General features: G+C 37.7%; 1 protein-coding gene across 1 annotated transcript; it reads right to left on the minus strand.

Moving 5' to 3' along the window:
• Positions 1-15,769: 15,769 nt before the first annotated feature.
• LOC139104058 (uncharacterized protein PF3D7_1120000-like) lies at positions 15,770-19,530 on the minus strand. Its single transcript, XM_070659285.1, has 4 exons — positions 19,461-19,530; positions 19,214-19,361; positions 16,128-16,428; positions 15,770-16,054 (listed from the first exon to the last, which is right to left on the minus strand). The coding sequence occupies exons 1-4, from the start codon at positions 19,528-19,530 to the stop codon at positions 15,770-15,772; spliced, it is 804 nt and encodes a 267-aa protein (XP_070515386.1).
• Positions 19,531-19,986: the final 456 nt, after the last annotated feature.

Consider the following 19,986-nt stretch of genomic DNA (forward strand, 5'->3'; position numbering starts at 1 on the left):
GCAACGCGAAGAAAGCGAAATTGTAAGCACGAGAATACGTATCTCGGAAAAACGTAAAAAAAAACAGAGACGCGATGAGGCGTTAAAACGCTCGACGACTAAGTGTCCGGCTTCCGAGATCCGGGCCTTTTATACCGCGAAGCTTCTCGATGCTTCGAAGAATTCGACCGCTAATTCGGCGACTTTGAAAAACTGAGACAACAAGGCTAACTCAACAATGAAACATACGTATATATTTCGGTTAGCAACAGAGCTGCGAGAACGCGAAGACATCAACAAACGCTAAGCGACGAAACCGAAACAGATGTGCGAGCATTGAGTCCTCGCATGAATGTTGTCGACACAATTATTTTAAAAGCTGAAATTAAAATTATCTCGCTGGGTTGGAGTGCTTAGGCACGTCTCGAACAATAATTGTAACACTAATACGGAAATATTTGAAAAAGCAAAATTACATCTTACAGAGGCATTGCAATATCACGAAAAAATATAAGAATTGCAAAAAGCATTTGAAAATACAAAACAATTAGTTAAACAAACAGATGAAGAATTACAACAAAATCTGTCTCAAGATGATCCTGATAATCCGATCGGTTTTCAAAATAAAAAAGCTGGTGATGCGATGAAAGATTTTAGAGATCTTGGTGAGAAAATAGATAAGAATATCGATGTTTCTAAAATGATACCAAAATTAAATACGGATCAACAAAAAGTATTTAATAGAGTCACTGATACGGTAAGGTCGAAAGACTCGATATCACGCTTATATGTCAGTGGAGAAGGTGGAACTGGAAAAAGCTTTTTAAAACAATTAAATGTTGGATTAAACAGAATCTCAACAAAGATTCCGCTTTAGCGGCACCTACTGGTATAGCTGCGTTTAATATTGATGGTTTGACAGTTCACAAATTACTTCAATTACCTGTTGAACATGGTCAAATTCCAAAGTACAAACCATTGTCTACTCATGTGTTAAAAGTTTTACAAACTGAACTCAAAAATGTTGTTCTCTTTATAATTGATGAAGTGTCAATGATATCCAATTTGACTTTAATGTATACATCTTTTCGATTAACCGAAATATTTGATACAAATGACGTTGAAAATGGTTGGTTCGGTCGAAAACACATTTTTTTATTTGGTGATTTATTTCAATTGCCTTAAGTACATAAATATTGCGTTTTTATGCAATTATTAAATGACAAAATCAACAAATGCGTTGGTTCATTGACTGCTATTAATTGGTGGGCTATGTTTTTTCATTATGATGAACTAATAATTTGTTAGGATGCGATAGCTAGAATAAAACATTATAATATTAATTACACTAAGTAACATAAGCTGTTCATAAGAAGAATCGTGCGTCATTAAGCTTTGTCAGCTTCGATTAGGTTCTTTAAAAGAACAAAAGATTTGCGCACGACTTTTGCACACGAGCTCAGGAGTGGGCACCCGCGCATTACTGACGCCTCGACAGAACGTTCATTCTCACCCGTACTCTCCCTGTAAAAGCATAGTGAGAATCCGAGTAGAAAAATAAATATAAGTAATTATCTCTTAATTCGTTCTGTTCTTATTTAAAATACACAAACTTATCAATTGGCGACGAGGATGGGATCCTGTGCTAATTACGGATTCTAGAAAAAGTTTGAAGAACGAACATTCCAGTTACAAGTGATTACACGCAAAAAGGTGGGCAGTTAAGATGTCGAAGACTTTGGATTCAAAAGAGGCAGTGTCACGCCCAGCTTCTCCGGCAATACCGGGAAGTTCAAGGACACCGGCGGTACAAGCAGGAGTAGTCCCAAATTCACTAACCATTGAAGCTTTTGATCCGGAAAAGACTCGTGGTGTCGATGGTTACAACGACTACAAGGGGCCTTCCTGATTTTTAATATTCGCAAGGACGGGAGAGTACCATACCTCTTACATTATGTGGGGTCCTCGGCTTTTAATATTCTCTGCGATCGTTTGGATCCGGAGGATCCTTTTCAACAACCGTTTGAAAGATTGACCAGTCTTTTGGAAAATTTCTACGAGCCTCCGCCTTTGGAAATAGCGGAGAATTTCCGTTTTCATCAACGCCGCCAGGAAAACGGAGAAAATGTGCAGCAGTTTGCATCCGCGCTGCACAAATTAAGTATTCATTGCAAATTTGGGGACTATCTGAAAACGGCATTGAGAAATTAACTGGTGTTCGGATTGGCCAGCAAGAAAATACAAACCCGACTATTGGAAAAAAAGGATTTAACATACGAAGAAGCCCTCAAGGTGGCCACCACAATGGAATTATCAGAAAAAGGATCATCTTCGCTCCAAGTGGCACATACGGGGGCGTCTGTTCAGGTAGATACGGTTTTGACAGGAAAAAGGAACCCACGGCGACAGCAGACTTCGTTCACCAAGGCAACACTTAAGGGGAAACCAACCCAAGGAGGTACCAATAATTTTAATTTTAGTCCCACTCCGCGTTATCAAACTTCTAATTCGCATGCGCAGACAGGTAATTTTAAATTCAAGAGAGAACCACTCTCTAAAACCGTTACATGTTACAGATGCGGCAAAGGCCATTTGGCCTCACAATGCGATTTGGATAGGAATCTTAAATGTTCGGGCTGTGGCGAAAAAGGGCATTTGAGAAAGGTGTGCTTCAAATCCAGGGAGCAGGCAAATCAACTGGAGGATATTTTACATTTAGAACATCCCCAATTTTGAGACAAATTTTTCTGCGCATGGGAAATTAACAACAAACCTGTCAGCTTTGAAGTGGATAGCGGTTCGGCCGTCACTATCATGAATAAAAACGATGCGAGTCGTTTGTTTCCAGGTTCGATCATAAACCGTACCGATCTAAATTTACTTGCGTTTTGTAAAACTATTATTAAGGTTATAGGATATATTACCGTTAAAGTTAAACATACAAATGCGATGCGTGTACTTAACATTTATTTAACTAATATTAAAAGGAAACCATTATTAGGCAGGGAGTGGATTCGCCAACTATTCAGTTGTGTAGATTTTCCAAAGATTTTATCTTGTGATGCTATGGATAATATTACAACCGGCAGTTCCAAAAACTTGAGCTTACAAAATATTTTACATAAATACCAGGAAGTTCGTTCGAATGACTGGTCTAAAATTGCGGGAGTACAAGCTAAATTACATTTAATTCCGAATCCAAAACCAGTATTCTTAAAAGCTCGATCCGTGCCATTCAAAATTAAAGAACTTCTTGAGAAAGAATTGGATGAGTTACTCTAAGCCGGGGTGCTGGAGAAAACAGAAACTTCGGAATGGGCTACACCTATTGTTCCGATCTTAAAACCCAACGGCCGTTTACGAATATGCGGCGATTATAAAGCTACATTGAATACACAACTGAAAGTGGATGAACACCCCCTTCCTAACATTAATGAAATTTTTACCCGATTAGCGGACGGGTCCAAATTTTCAAAAATTGACTTACGTCAGGCCTATCTGCAATTAGAAGTCGATGCCGAAAGTAGTAAATTACTTACACTTAACACACATAAAGGCCTATACAAAGTAAACCGTTTAATGTACGGAATCGCTTCGGCCCCGGCCATATGGCAAAGAACTATCGAAAATATATTACAAGACATTCCCGGCACCGCGGTTTTTCTAGATGATATAGTGATTACAGGGGAAAACGAACAAGTACACTTACAAAGACTACAATCTGTTATGCAAAAATTACATTCACACAACATAAGAATTAATATGGACAAATCCAAATTTTTAATAGACGAAATTCAGTATTGCGGATTTACTTTGCGAAAAGAAGGTATAATAAAACAAAAATCAAAAATGGAAGCCATTAAAGACATGCCGCATCCACGGAACCCCCAGGAACTTAGGGCTTTTCTTGGAATGATTAATTATTACGGTAGATTTATTCCAAATTTAAGTACTATTCTTTATCCATTAAATACCTTGCTTCATTTAAATTCAAAATTTGTATGGACAAATAAGCAAGAACAGGCGTTTCTCCAAGCTAAAAAGGCATTTTTAAGTAATAAAATTCTTGCACATTACAATCCGAAACTCCCTTTAATACTGGCCACAGATGCCAGTCCGTACGGCGTCGGAGCAGTACTATCTCAGTTGCACCCGGATGGTACCGAAAAAGTAATACAATACGCCTCGCAAACTCTAACCAAAACACAACAAAACTATTCACAAATTGATAAAGAAGCTTACAGCATAATTTTTGGTATTAAAAAGTTCCATCAATACTTATTCGGAAATCACTTTACATTACTTACAGATCACAAACCCCTGATACAAATTTTTGCTCCGAATAAAAGTTTACCTGTATACAGTGCAATGAGAATGCAACATTATGCAATTTTCTTACAAGGATTCCAATACAAAATTAAATACAGAAAATCAATTGAACATAGCAATGCGGATTGCCTCTCAAGATTGCCGGTATCTAATAATAATACAATTATGGATGTGGTAGAAGCCTATCAATTAGAAGAATTACAAGATTTTCCAATCAATGCATCAATAATTGAAACAGAAACAAAACGCGATCCTAAATTAATACATTTAGTACATGCCTTGCAATCCGGAAAACAAGTACAAAATAAAGAGAGATTTAATCTAAATCAAGAAGAATTCACAATCCAAAATAATATACTTTTTAGAGGCTTTCGCGTTGTTATACCGAAATCACTACAATCAAAAATTCTAAATCAATTACACACCGGGCATTTTGGTATAAATAAAATGAAAGCTATTGTCCGTAGTTTTTGTTGGTGGACCGGTATTGATACAGATATACAAAAATTAGTTTACAACTGTGCTGCCTGTAATGCGACAAGAAATAATCCACCAAAAATTGAAAAACATATATGGGAACCAGCATCTGCTCCAATGCACCGAATACATGCGGACTTTGCGGGACCATTCTTAGGAAAATGGTTCTTAGTAATTATAGATGCATATTCGAAATGGCCAGAAGTTAAAATAATGAAAAATATTACAGCAAAATCTACAATTACAGAATTCAAAAATTTCTTTGCATCTTTTGGTTTTCCAAAGATTATAGTTACAGATAATGGCACAAATTTTGTATCTGAGGAATTTCAAAGATTTCTCAAACTTCATGGCATTACACATAAACGCACTTCACCATACAATCCCGCTACTAATGATCAAGCCGAGCGTTTTATTCAAACTCTTAAAAATGCGTTAAGGCGAGCAAATGCTACTGAAACAAATGTAAACTCTAATCTAGAAAAATTTTTGTTACATTATCGAGCGGCTCCTCACGCGAGCACAAATGTATCTCCGGCGGAATTATTTTTAGGTCATAAAATTCGCACTAAATTAGATTTAATCTTTCCTTCACAAAAGGAAGAGGCTACGGCAAATTCTGCGATAAAAGTTAAGCAATTACAATTAGGCCAGCGAGTAGCGTGTAGAAATTATATAGGAAATATTAAATGGAAATACGGGTATGTTAAGAAATTGATTGGTAAACTACACTATGAAATTACGCTTGATGATAATCAAATTTGGAAACGTCACATTAACCAACTGCGCGCTATCGGAGTTCATACACCGGCATCCGATGGTCATGAAAACTACGGACCTGTCGAAGATATTTTACAACATCAAAATCCGCCTATTCTTTATAATTCTCCAAAAAGTTTCTCCAGATCACCTACGAAACCCCCATCGCCACACCGCCCAGAACAAATTGTAAAAAGTCCACAAATTACACCGGATGTACGACGATCCTCTAGAAAACGGCAGCCGCCTTCTCGTTTCGGTGAAACGTTACAATATTGATTTTTTTTACAAGGGAAGGTGTTAGGATGCGATAGCTAGAATAAAATATTATAATATTAATTACACTAAGTAACATAAGCTGTTCATAAGAAGAATCGTGCGTCATTAAGCTTTGTCAGCTTCGATTAGGTTCTTTGAAAGAACAAAAGATTTGCGCACGATTTTTGCACACGAGCTCACGAGTGGGCACCCGCGCATTACTGACGCCCCGACAGAACGTTCATTCTCACCCGTACTCTCCCTGTAAAAGCATAGTGAGAATCCGAGTAGAAAAATAAATATAAGTAATTATCTCTTAATTCGTTCTGTTCTTATTTAAAATACACAAACTTAACACAATTATTATGCGTCAGCAAGAAGAGGATACTTGTAGGCGTTTGTTGTCGAGAATTCGTATTGGTTCATTGACAAAGTCTGATCGTGTCGTACTTGAAAATAATAATATATCTTTCAAAGGTGATTCTTTGAAATCCAGATTAAAAAAATTATGTGATTTCATTAATAATTGTTTATCAAATATTGTTTATTTATTGTCTACATGTCATATATGTGACGCTCTTAATACAGCTATGTTAAGTTGTATTGATTCGAAAGAGATATTACTAAGTGCTGAAGATACAATTGACTGTACTTCATACTTAAAAAGAAAAAGTATTAAAAGTATTGTCGAATAATGACAATGATAATTTTAAAACTGCTGAAGTTTGTAAAGAAATTGTAATTAAAATTGGAGCAAAAGTTATGATAAGGCGTAATATCGATGCTACTTTGGGTTTGGCGAATGATACAATAGCTACAGTAGTTTCAGTTGTACGAGATACATCTACTAATTGTGTAGAAAAATTCAAACTGCTTTTACCTTTAGGATTAGAATATTTGATTGAGAGAGTAAACTTAAAATTTGAAGTAGTAGATAAAGCATTTGTCAGAAAACAATTTCCACTGTGTCTGAGTTACGGAATAACTATTCATAAAAGTCAAGGATTGAGTTTACACAGTGCTGTTATTGATAAAGGTAGTTCTATATTTAATTATGGTCAATCTTACATTGCATTGTCTCTAGTAACAACTCTGGAAGAATTGCATTTGATTAATTTTTATCCTTCCAAAATGATAGCTGACAAAAAAAATATTAACAAATATAATAGACTAAAATATAAGTACGAACCAAAAGCAAAAATAATTTCTATTTAAAATGAACGTTATCCCAATGTGAAAAATATTCTATAGATATTGCTTAAACTAGTCGAAACTACTCAACAAAATGGTCAGCAAAAACAAACGTTACAAAAAACTATCCCTTGGGTTTTTCATGGTTTTTAAAATACAGATAATGCATTATATTATGTTAATACGGTTATAGAATGTCTATTTCATTTAAGTGCTATTAAAAAGCAACTGCTTAATTGTAATAAATCAAATACTTTACGTATGTTAACACATCGATATAAATATAGAATAAGTAATTTAAATACATATGATGTTCGACAAGATTTAGGAGAATCGTTTTCAACGTAAAACTAGATGCACTCAAGTTTCTAACAATTTTGTGTACAAGGTACGACTGTATAAAAGAATCAATCGAATTTGAGGTACATTCTACTACTCGGTGTGTTTCTTGTCAATATATAAAAACAATTTCTTATAATAATTTATTTGTTTTAATTCCTATTATTAATTATAACAAAAAAAGTTATAATCAGAAAGATTTATTTAATGTTATTGTTTAAAGAATTATACAGGGTGTCCCGCACCAAGTGTCAGCCACCGCGGATTTAGAAAGATATTGGAAATATAGGTAAAAAAGTCTTATGCTGTTTTGGAAAATTTTCAACCGTTATTGAGAAAAAAAAAAATGTATAAAATGTATAGGCGTAAGAACGACAAGGAAGCTGCGCGTGAGTGAGCGCGACAGGCGACGGCGCCATTCCTAACCATTTGCCTGTCGCGCTTACTCACGCGCAGCTTCTTTGTCGCTATTACGCCTATATATTTTATACATTTTCATTTTTTTCTCAATAGCGGTCAAGAATTTTTCAAAATAGCATAGGACTTTTTTACCTATATTTCCAATATCTTTCTAAATTCGCGGTTGCTGACACTTGGTGCGGGACACCCTGTATAATGTTCATTGTTACCGCCGCGGGGCAGCACCTCGTGGCCAATCGCCGGCGATGGATCGATATCAATCCGCCGTTCGATTATTGTTTCCGATTCTCGAAGGCGTTGCCGGCTCGAGTATTATCATTGTCGTTTCAGCTGTGCCAAGCATCACTTCGTGTGTAACAACGTGCAGTGTGCTTCTATCGGAATTATTACTCATTGTGCAACTCATCATTAAACTCAACGCTTTGTCTCCAGTACAACTCATCCAGATCATACTCGCCGTGTGCAACACGTCAATCCTGCAGCACGAAGCGTGTTGAACCTCGTGCTCAGTAGCTCACCAGACTTCGCAGCGTTTTGGTCTCATAATTAATATAATTGTGCATTCAGTTTAAACTCATTGCGGACTCTAAAATATAATCAGACGGACAAATCACAACTTCAGTAAACTCTTTAGTAAAAACTCAAAGAAACACTCAGTGCGGATCTCATTTACCGGCCACGTACTTCCCGCGTGTCTCCGCGTGACCGGTCGGTACGAAGGAACTAATATCCGCTTTTTCGTTCTATCTTAACCGGCCACGACCGCGTCAACATCCCCGTGGCGTTATACATAATTTTGTAACGACTCATTTTTATACAGTTACATATTCACATTAATAAATGTGTCAAACTGATAACGGGTCTTGCAATAATTGTACAGCAAATATTATAATATACTATTTAAAAATAAATTAACATAAACGAGAGACATAGTTATTATTTATTTTGCAATATTTTCGTTAAAAAAAGATAAAATTGTAAAAACGTAGTTGTATATATGTTAGGATTCGTGGTTAAATAAATATATTTGATTTGAAATTATTACTTTATTGTTCTTTGATTACATATGATCTTGTTTCAATTCTGTCAGACTACCGAATACTAAATCTTTATGGACCGAGACAGTCCTTACTACATGTGTGCGTAGTGGAGTTCTTACTCTCTGCTTTGTGCGGTGTTTCGCTGATTCAAATTTTCTTTCTTTATTCTTATCTTTATCGGTCACTTTCTTTTGTGCCGTTCTTCTTACCTTCACATGATCTCATCACACACTTACACACATCATAAATTTACTTATAATCTAACAATATATATAAAGGTTTTTATTTGCCCTTGCGGAGTACACCCGGACTTCCGCTCGAGTTACAAAATACAGTTTCTGTAATTAAAACATAATTACTACCACAATATTACAACAAACTCTAAAAAATCAACAACCTATAAAACTAACATTTAAGTACAATAATACTACAAAAAAACAATAAACTCTTTATGCTTTTCATAGATCTACTACTTTTGTTTCTACTAATCATCAATTGCGTACGAAAGAGAGAGAGAGAGAGAGAGAGAGAGAGGGGGGGGGAATACGCTGTTACTTTAACCATATCTTTATCAATTCTATTTTTATATAAACTCATTCTTTTCCTAATTTTTTCCAACTTACTTTACCAGACCTCACTTTTCCCATCTTCATTTAAGATTGCCTCCACCGCTTCTTCCTAACCTCTTTTATCCCCCCAACTCACACATCTTAACTAAATATGTTCCCAAGTTTCTTCTCTCCCTTCACAAATTCTACATTTTCTGTGATTTTTTTTATCCCAATACAAATTTCCTCTCATATCATCCTCTACACTAAATCTAGCTACTCTTTGCCATCTTTCTTCTTTTCAATCCTTATTCAAATACTCCGGAACTTCCTTCTCTTTTATTCTTCCATACATCATATTAAACTTTGCTTCCCCAATTTTTTTCCATCTATCTTCTCTTTGTAAACTTTTTTCCCTTTCTACCATCTCTTCATCCCTCATTTCTCCTTTCTCCCTTTTTTCTTCAATTTTTTCCATTTCTTATCCCAATTCTGTAAAATACTCTTAGCTTTTTTTCTTCCATTTTCCGTCCATCTTTCCTACCCTCGCTCTTCTTTTCATCTTTTTTCAACACCATCTTACCAGTGCACCCCCTTTACCATCCTTTAGTCTTTTCTTATAGCCCCAAGCCTTTCTTTCCGTCATTTTTTTGAACTTATCCTTCTGCAACTTTTCCCTTTCCATATATCCGGGCACATATCTTTTAGCTGCCAAAATCCATCTAAAAAATCTTTCTTGTACTCTTTCCAAATTTATCTTCCTCTTTCCACCCCCAGATTTCCACCTTATAACTTGCAACCGACCATACAAGTTTGTGAAAAAGCCATAATCTTTTAGCCAAGTCTTTTCCAAATCTTTGCTTTACACCCTTCCCATTACTGCTGCCGTCCTTTTACATTTGTCTCTCACTTGTTCTTTCTGGTCACCATCCGCCGCCACTATGTATCCTAAATACTTAAAACTTTTTACTTCTTCTACTTCTTTTCCTTTCCATTTCTAAAATATCCGTTTACATTTTCCCCCTTTTTCCCGACACCTCATTATCTTTGTCTTTTCCACGTTTACTTCCAGTCTCTTTTCTTCCGTGTTTTTTTCTAAATTCCTCAGCATTCTTATCATACCCACCTCATTCTCCACCACTAGTGCAATGTCATCTGCATGTGCCAAAGAATAAATTATTTTTTTTTTTTAACCTTATTTTTCCCCAAACTCCCTTTTCCAATTCTTTATCTAAGTCTGCAATCAATAGTGTAAACAAGTACGGACTTAATGGGCAACCTTGCCTTATTCCTTTTGTCGTCCGGAATCTTTCTCCTTCTTTTTTTCCAATTCTGATTCTGCTTATTGTTTCTTTTTAGATTTTTTTACAACTTTCCACTAAACCCTCCCTCATCCCTCTTTTTCTCATTGCTTTTACTAGTTTATCCCAATCCATCGAATCAAATGCTGCCTTCATGTCAATAAATGCTACTGCCATCTTTCTTTTTTTTTCTTCTATTTTCATGTTTATCAAATAATTTAATATGTATATCTGATCAATTGTCCCCATTTCCTTTCTACAGCCCGCCGCCTGGCTATCCAGCAAATTTCTTTTTTTTCCACCTCTTTTCTCAATCTTTCTGCCAATACTGCTGCGTAATCTTTGTATGCCGTGTATTCCCCTATAGTCTTCTACTTTTTCTCCATTTTTTTTTTAATTATTAAGATAACAATTCCTTCCTTCCATTCTCAAGGTACTCCTTCACCTTACCAAACCTTCTTACATACCTCCCATAAACATGTCTTTATTTTCTCTCCTCCCCATTTCCACACCTCATTCTCTATACCATCACTCCCAGACGCCTTTCTTCCTTTCAATTTTCTCAGAACTCTATCAACTTTTTTCATTTCATTTTCCTTTTCTTCCTTCCCTACTCTCCTTGATTCTTTCCTACCAATCACTTTTTATTCCACCTCTTTCAATAGTTTTCTAAAATGTCCATCCCATTCTTCTATCTCAATATTTTCATTAATTTCTCTTCTTACCTTTCTTTTCCTTGTAACGGTGCACCCGGCGATGCACCGTTCCGGCCACAACATCGGCCGGCCGCCAGACACAACACCGTCCGGCCGCCGGACACAACACCGTCCGGCGGGGACCTGGGGCGCGGTGCGCCCCAAACTTTATAATATTGTAACGCCAGAATAGAACGGCAACGCGTAGCCGTTCCGTGGCTAAGTCCATCCGCGGACTTAGCCGAGCGTTCCCGAGCGCCGCCGAACCGCGCCGTCAACGTCGAGGCCCGTCGTTTCCGAGCGCGCCGCATCCCGGGGCTTCGGCGCCACACCTCATCTAAATCGTTATTATTAACACGTTATCTAAATCCGTCTCGGTGCATTCACGACCTTACACACTCGGATCCTGCATCCCGACGAGCGTCCCGGGCTCGCTGGCCCGTCATTCGAGGCCCGCCGCGCAAGCAGGTCGTTTCACCCTGTTAATTATTTTCCAGACATCTCTTTCCAATCTCACTCTCTATTTCATTTTCCCACCTCTTCTGTTTTTCCTTCTTTTTTTTTCTTTTATTTTTTTCCAGTCTGTACCCATTCCATTCTTATTACCTTCTTTTTCTCCAAATTTTTCTTTAAAATTTTTTTTTTATCCTCCGTCCATCTTAATCTTATCTTCTTGTTTTTATTCTTTCTTTTCCAACCCCCATTCCTTCTTTTTCCTCTTTCCACATATGCAATTAACGGATGATAATCTGAATCTATTTCTCCTCCCACTACTAAACTTACCACTTTCTCCCTTGTTTTCTCATTTTCATCACATAATCAATCACCGAATTACCTCTACTTCCCGTGTATGTCCACTCTTTCTCTTCACCCCCTTTCATATTTCCATGAAAAATTTTCCATCCTTTTTTTTCTAACACCCTACATAGCTTTCTTCCTTCCCCATTTATCTTTACGTCCTTTGATCTCCTTTTCTTCTCATCACCTTTTTGTACTAGTTTCTCTTTTATCCCTCCTCCTTAATTTCCTGTTCTCACATTAAAATTTCTCCCCAAAATACTTCTTTCTTTTTTGTTTCTGTCCTCCAATCAAATTTTCAATTTCTTTAAAACGTTTTTTAAATTTCCATTTATATATACTCCCGCAATATTCCACCACTCCCCTTTCAAACAAACTTTAAATATTACTAAACTTTCCTCTTCACCCATCATTACCTCTTTCCCCTTTAGATCACCTTTCCAATTTACTAACATACCCTTTATAGCTCTTACTTTCTTATTTTTCTTTATTGCTTTTACGCATTTCCACTTAAATTCCTTTGGAAGTTTTCTTTTGGCTCTTTCCCATCCCTTTTCTTGTAACCACGTTTCTATTAAATATACTACATTTCATTCCTTAATCCCCTTCCAAAAATCCTTATCTTTGTTCAAAATTTCCGCTACGTTTCAAAAACCTATTGTTACGTCAGGAGAATTAATTTTTATTTAATTAATCAATTGGAAGGAATTCCTCGGAATGGTCTGTGCTGGTAGGGTAGGGAGGTGACGTACCACCGAATTTATGTGAGATTCGAAATTCGAATCTACACGTTTTACGCGCAGATTATTTTTCGGATTTCAATTGAGCGCGTAAGTGGTTCTTTTTAGAGAAAGGAAATGAATCCTTATTCTCTGGGATAGAACCGGGCGTGATTGATCGCTTAGGCAGGATAGTTTAGGGTAATAATTAAATAATTAACCCACAATTTTAATAACACTAAATTAACAATTTAATTAAAAATAAATGACTCTAATTACAAAAATCGGAAATAATTCATGGATGACAAAAAAAAACAATTCAGAAAACTCATACAGTTCATTTAAAATATAAAAATAGAGTAAAAGTTTTTACTTTACAAATCAAATAATACGAGAACGGTAATGTACGAATGAGTAAATATAATTTTAACATTGCGGTGTTGAGAACTTTACAATATTTAAATGAGTGTAAGGGTGTGCATGTGTGTGTGTGTGTTAATCTATGGTGACCTCTTCGATTTCCACCACCCTCGCGGTGGATCTCGGGAAAACGAGGTCAATTAATCGCATCGGAGCCAGGAAAGGAAATTCCACCCCGGGATAATAAATGAAGAAATGAGAATCAGGATCAGACCGAGCTGCCTGAATCCTGATCTCTTCTGGCTCGAAGTGGTCAGGGCCGATGGAGAAGGCCCTTTCCGGGACAGGATCTGTCCACGGAGTACAGGCCCTGCGGAGGAGCTCCAGGAGAGGATCTATAACCTCTCTCGGTTCTGGATGCTCTTCGAGGATCTCTATACTCGGGACCGGAGATGGAGGTTGATCGGGGAAGTCTACTCCTGGGAGAGAGATTGAGTCATCTTCACCCAGAGAGTCGGCTTCCTCAGGTGCGAAGGGAAAAGGAGGTGGTGAAAGAGGAGAGGAGCAGACTCTTGGCTCATCTCCGGGAAACCGTGGCTCGGAGATGAGGGAAGAATTCGGAGTATAAGAAGGAGTCGTGGGGCGGAATAATTCCGATTCAGGCTCCGTGGACTGAGACGAAAGATTTCGGTCGTCGGAAGGATTCGCAACTGACTCCTCTTCTTCTGGGAAATAGCCGTATAACGGCTCCGGATCGCCGCGGATAGGAGATGGTGGCGGTGGGCCTGGACGAGGAGACCAAGGTCTCTCCTCGTTGCGCGCGGGAGACACAAATACCTCTTCACTCGGTGCCGCCGCGAGAAGGTATTGTACGAAGAAGCGGCGGACTAATTCCCTTAGATTTTTGATCTTCTTATTCCGCCGCGCCCGACTCTTCCTCAACGTTTTCTTATTGAAAGATTCCACTAAAATTATTAATCGATTTTAATTAAATCTGAATTGAATTTTTTTGGAATGTTTAACAACAATGGAGGGAAGGAGATTCGTCATCGACGAATTCCGAAAGTCTCGATCCGGCCATGAAAGATTCCGCATAATCTATCTTTGGCGAGAACCGCTTCCCGATTCTTTAGCCGAGAACAGTCGCCAAAGTTCCAGCGATATTTCGCGGAGTTGACCACAGAAAATCGCTAGTTTTTCGACAGCATGTCTCAACCGATGTTCGAGAGCAGATATTCTCACACATTAAACAGATCACGGGAACAATCAGCACAAAATCAAAACCGCGGAGGCTCGACTCAGACATTTCTTTCTCTCAGACAATACTTGAAAACAATTAATCAAGATAAATACATTTAGTGGAATCGTGTTTTTCGCCCAGATACATATTAAATCGTTGGGACTTACTTTTAGGAGATCTTCAAACTGCTTCTTCGGGTTGGCTTGCACACTCAAGACACTCACGTGAGGTTTTAGAAAAACTTGTTCGGTAGTAGCTAAGATGCAAGAGAGCGTGCTCAGCCTGAGCACAAGATTTTATAAGCTCGGAAAAGGGGAGGACTCTTCCCGAATTTTCATTTTTCTGAGATTCTAATCTCTCATTTGCAGAGCTTATTCCTCCACTTTTCCTATCTTAAAATTATTGGGCACTCGCACTTCATCCCTTCTCTATTTTAAGTTTTCGCCCTTAGTTTCTAGATTTTGGTGAGGAGTTCCCGAAATCCATTGGTTTTAAGGAAGTAATGTGCCTACGAAGCACCCCCGCTTCAACGAGTTACCCCTTCCGAGCCTTCCAGAATTTTTCTATCATTTCCATCGAGAGATGGTTAGGTAACTCTTACATTCCATATGACATATGGTTGCCTGGCTTTATTGCCTTTGTCTGCGTCACATACTCCGGTAATTTCGGGTCTCTCGCGCCCTTGGTTTTTCTAAAGCTCGGGATCGGTACGCAATTACAATTTTAAGAGAAAGTTATTTTTCCTTTCCTATGACAGACAGGTTATCAAAGTTGAAATATTTATGAGCTCTTAAATTCTGATTTTTTGTATTATGTCTAGACAAATTCTTTGTCTGACATCCTGTTGGCGCCCGTTCGCAATTTGTTACATGTTTTTTTTTATGCTTCCACGCAACAAATTGTCCCGGAATATGTGGACGTCTATTGAATTTATTTTCTGAAAGACTCTGAAATTCCTTTTTTTTTTTTATCTTACAATGGACTACGGTCTACCTTCCCCTTAACTAAAATTTTAATATACGTCGAAAAAAAGAGACGCGGAGTCGGAGACGTAACACTATTTTAAACACTTTTCTCTCTTTATTAAATTTATTTTTCTTATTTTTTATACTTCTTACTAGCCTCTTTTGATTCTATATTTTTTTCTTTACATTTTCTTAATCCTCTACCTCCCCTTCCTTCCCCGCATACATTTTAAAAACCTCTTTCTGATTCTTTTCTATAGCCTCTTTTTCCACTCTGTTTTCCTCTTTTCTCCTTTATAGCTCTACTAATTCTTCTTTCAGATTATCTCATATCCACATTGTATTATCTATTCACAATTTCATGTATCCAATCTTTACCTTTTTTCTCTCTTTTTTCAACTTTTCAGCTATCACCTTTATTTTCCATTCAACTTTTCTTTCATATACTGTTAAATCATCGCTTATCCATTCTTTTCTATCTTTTAATTTTCCTTTTTCCTTTATAACTTCTAATTTCTCTTTAAAGCTATCAAATCTGATTTGTACCATTCCAAAACCTCCTTTATGTACCCTTCCAATCTTCCGGACTTTTTCTACTCTTACATTTACTCCCATTTCTTTTACCAATTTTTCCACCTGTTTTTTTTAAAGCACCTTGTTATTCTTTTCTTACTTTTATACCTCTTATAATTACACTATATTTTCTTACCTCCTTTTTCTCTTTTCTTTTCTTTATTTCCAATAATCTTACTCTTTCTTGTAATTTTATAACTTTAACTCTTTCTTTTTTCTCTACTTGTTTGTTTTTACCCAAATCCTTATCCACACCTGTCTCTCCCCCTATTAATTTTTTCATTTCTTTTTTTTCTCTTTTCTTTACTCTTTTTTCCAAACCTTCTATTTTCCTTATTAACATCTGTTTTTCTCTTTCCCATTCCTTTCTCAAATCTTCTATGCACTTTTTAATCTCCTTTTTGTTATTATTTACTTCCTTCAGTTTTTTCTTATAGCTTCAAAACCTGCTCGCATTTCATTCACTATATCTGTTACACTTTCCCGAAGTCCTTCCTTTTCTTCCCCCGCCAATTCTTTTTCCACTCTTGTCATTTTTACCGGCGATCTCCCGATCTTTATACTTTATTTGAACACCTTCGATTTTTCCAACTCATTGCCTTCTTCTTGCCTCTCTTTCCTTTTCTTCCCCTTTTTAAAAGACCGAAATATCGGTAAACTATTTGACCTATCCCTTCCCCAGCTCTCAGCTTTTAAAGGTCTTCCAACTTTTTTTTTTTCCTTTGGACCATTGTATTGTTTTATTTCGTGCATTATCAATTTTAACCCAACTATTAGATTCTCTACAAACACTTATATAATTTTCTTCTACAATACTTGAACCATAATAAAATATAGCATTCGTGACTTTGTATGATTTTTCAGCTATTAGTACTGCAGTCGTTGAAATATAAGATATATTACAACTACATATTGTTTTTTAAACTTTATCTTTTTCTGATTAAGTAAGTCACGAAAAAGATTTGTTTTTAATTTGCACTTTTAACTGTCAAATTATGGATTGCAAAATAAATTCGTGTTATTTATAGGTATAAGTTAACTGTTTTCTCTAATCACTGTTTTTTAGCAGTATCAAGTTGTTGACTAACATGTAGTTTTCTTAATGTTATATAATTTAAGAAATTGTTGACTTTTTCATTTGCTTTCTTATGCTATTGTGATTTCATATGTTTCTTAATATCTTCTTGAAAATTTTTATACTTTGTCACGCTTCTTTCTTCCTTACGGAGAAAAGTTGCGTACAAAAAGGCCGGGCGCGGACTTATAATCCGCGCTCCGCCATAACGCTAAGAATAGTGGGGAGGAGAAATCTAAAATCCTCCGGCTTGTCCCGACGCGAGACGGTCTATTCCCGCAAATAATATGTTGGGCGCCAGGCACGGGCCTTGCCGTGCCAATCTCTTACGTGAAGCACAATATAATTTTCCAATTTGCCGATAAATCCGATGACTGTCGCGCGCGAGGGCCAGCTCATCCGAACGTAGAGGGGGGGAGGGGTTAGGCGGACGGAATTTGCGAGCGAACAGGGAAGTTGACGGTACAAAATAACTTCACGCGGGGCGCGAAAAATATTACCCATAAAACAGTTTATTACGGTAAAAAAAAATTAACAAAAGATAAGAATGAACGATGTCGATCTTTGCCCGATCGCCTCAATCAACGGCCGATTTCCACAAAAATAAATCACGAACAATTACATCAGCGCTAATCCCGATACTTGTCGATTTACGCGCCGGCCCTGAATATTTTGGCGCCGGCCAAGCGTCTCCCGAACATGCGGCTCGTCCTCGCGGAACGTCGCAACACGTAGAATTTTTTTGAGGAATGTCGCCGGTTGCTACCGAAATCGCAAGTTCTACAACTCGGCCTCGGCAGTTGCCGAGGGCTCTCCGTGCGAGCGCGAACGTCGGATTCTCTACGGGCGCGACACACGATAACGTTAAATTTTTATCCAGGCTGGTTCCCCATGGGACTCGGCCAGCAGAGTTCAGACACCTTTTGAAAGCTACTTATTACATTCAACTCACTCATCCCGTGGCGAGTCGCATCAAAATCTACCGGGCCCGAATGCCCGTTTAACACGGTCGGGTATTGTTCGAACACGTGGCCGCCTCTCCAAGAAGCGGAAGGCTTTACAAGATTATGAGTGCCGCAAAGCGGGTGGAAGACCTCACCGGAAATATGCCGCCGGGTCTTGATAACTTCCGGCCTCTCTCTCCGTCGTTCTCCGTCGGCGTCGATCCCTTGCTCTCGCTCCGTATCTTGCTCTCTATCTCGTTCTCTTGTACATTCGGTTGCTCGCTACAAGTATAGTCCGCTATCGCCGCTTGCTAGCACGGACGAGAGCAAGAACCGCGCGAAATTTCGGTAAGAGGCCCGGCTTATCCCCAACCACAGGTTTTGCGGATTTTCTGCGCGCGATGTCACAGCTAATTTTCCGCGGGCGCAGCTGCCCTCGCGACGCTCTATCGACAACTAACTTGATTGGCGCGGATTTTAGACGAACTTTCGCAGATTTTCTTCCGCGTCAATTTTCCCGTAGACGACTTTCGGCGACGAGGTGTGTTGGTGTGATTTTCTCTTGTCGCGAGTTTCATCTAGTGCTCTCGAGACGGGTAGCCTCCCATTCCAGGCATTTATCCTTCTTTCTTTCCGTCAGAAAGTTCGTTCCCTCCTCCGAGTTCCACGCTTTCGCATTCTCCATATGGTGAGGTCTCTTGTAGGCTCGACGACATACGGTAGCAACAAAATAAAATTCCGCGACAATTATAAAACGTCTTTTAAACACGAAGAGGACCTTCGAAAATCTCTCGACTCCCTGCTCTCCTAAACACGGCAATCCGTCCGGCGCCACTGCGCCCTGTGACGGTCACGGGCAGCTGCGATAAGGCAGCGCAAGATGCCACGTCACAACTTACAAAGAAGGTTAGGCAACTCGGAAATTCAAAAAATGCTGATACTTTGTGTTCATGTAGAGTAGTTCATTCGAAACACAAAACTAATTTTTGTTTGTGCTAAACTTTACTTTAAAAGTTGAAACCACTTTTTATAAATAGAAGGGCTTTTTGCTTTTTTTGATATATCTCAAAAACTATTCAAGATATCAAAAAATGTTTTATACAAAAGTTTTATGGTAAAAACACCTCTATTTAACTACAGTCACAGAATTAGATAAAAAAATTTTGTTAACAAATTTGTTTATAAAATTATTAAAAAACACACATACTATCCTGCTTGAAACTGTATTGTTTATTAGGCATCCATGAATCAGTGTGTAATTTTAGCTTAAATTCGTCTGAGATTCCATCTTTTTCTACAAAATTGCCAAAATCATACTCATGGCATTGAGATCCTGAATTGATATTTTTATCTGTTGAAATTGCGTATTAAACAATCTTATTCTTTTTGTTCAATTTATCCACTACAATATCTACACTTGTCGAAGAAATTAAGTATTAAAGAATCTTACTCTCTTTATTATGATTTTCGTCTACTATACTATCAACTTTTTGTTTTTTTTTTAAATGTTTGATATCCATATCGAAAGTTTACTGTGACGCAATTACTATACAGGCTGTCCCAAACATACGTATGGAGCCGGTAAGGGAAGGTAGAACTCGCCGAGACAAAGCGAAAAATCCTATATTATTTTGCAAAATTCTGAATAGTTAATGAGAAAAAAATTAATTTGTCTAACGCAAGAGCGACAAGGAAGCTACGCGTGAGTGAGCGCAACAGGCGATGGCGCCATTCCTACCATTTGCCTGTTGCGCTCACTCACGCGTAGCTTCCTTGGCGCTCTTGCGTTAGACAAATTAAATTTTTTCTCAATAACTATTGAGATTTTTGCGAAACGGCAAAGGACTTTTAGCTTTGTCTCGACGAGTTCTACTTTCTCTTACCGACTCCATACATATGTTTGAGACACCCTGTATAAACAATAAAATAAAATTCGAACTATATTATATTTACAAAAAGTAGTATTTACATTTACC

This window comes from Cardiocondyla obscurior, linkage group LG07 (genome assembly GCF_019399895.1).
Source record: "Cardiocondyla obscurior isolate alpha-2009 linkage group LG07, Cobs3.1, whole genome shotgun sequence".
Classification (NCBI taxonomy): Eukaryota; Metazoa; Arthropoda; class Insecta; order Hymenoptera; family Formicidae; genus Cardiocondyla; species Cardiocondyla obscurior.

Bases quoted from the DNA above. Each gene is read 5' to 3' on its own strand.
- LOC139104058 (XM_070659285.1), bottom strand. From the start codon at position 19,530: ATGGATATCAAACATTTAAAAAAAAAACAAAAAGTTGATAGTATAGTA. The intron at 19,362-19,460 runs GTAAGATTCTTT...CAATTTCAACAG, and splicing joins CGAAAATCATAATAAAGAGA to ATAAAAATATCAATTCAGGA. The intron at 16,429-19,213 runs GTGTGTTTTTTA...CAGGTTTTGAAG, and splicing joins AGTTTCAAGCAGGATAGTAT to CTATAAGAAAAAACTGAAGG.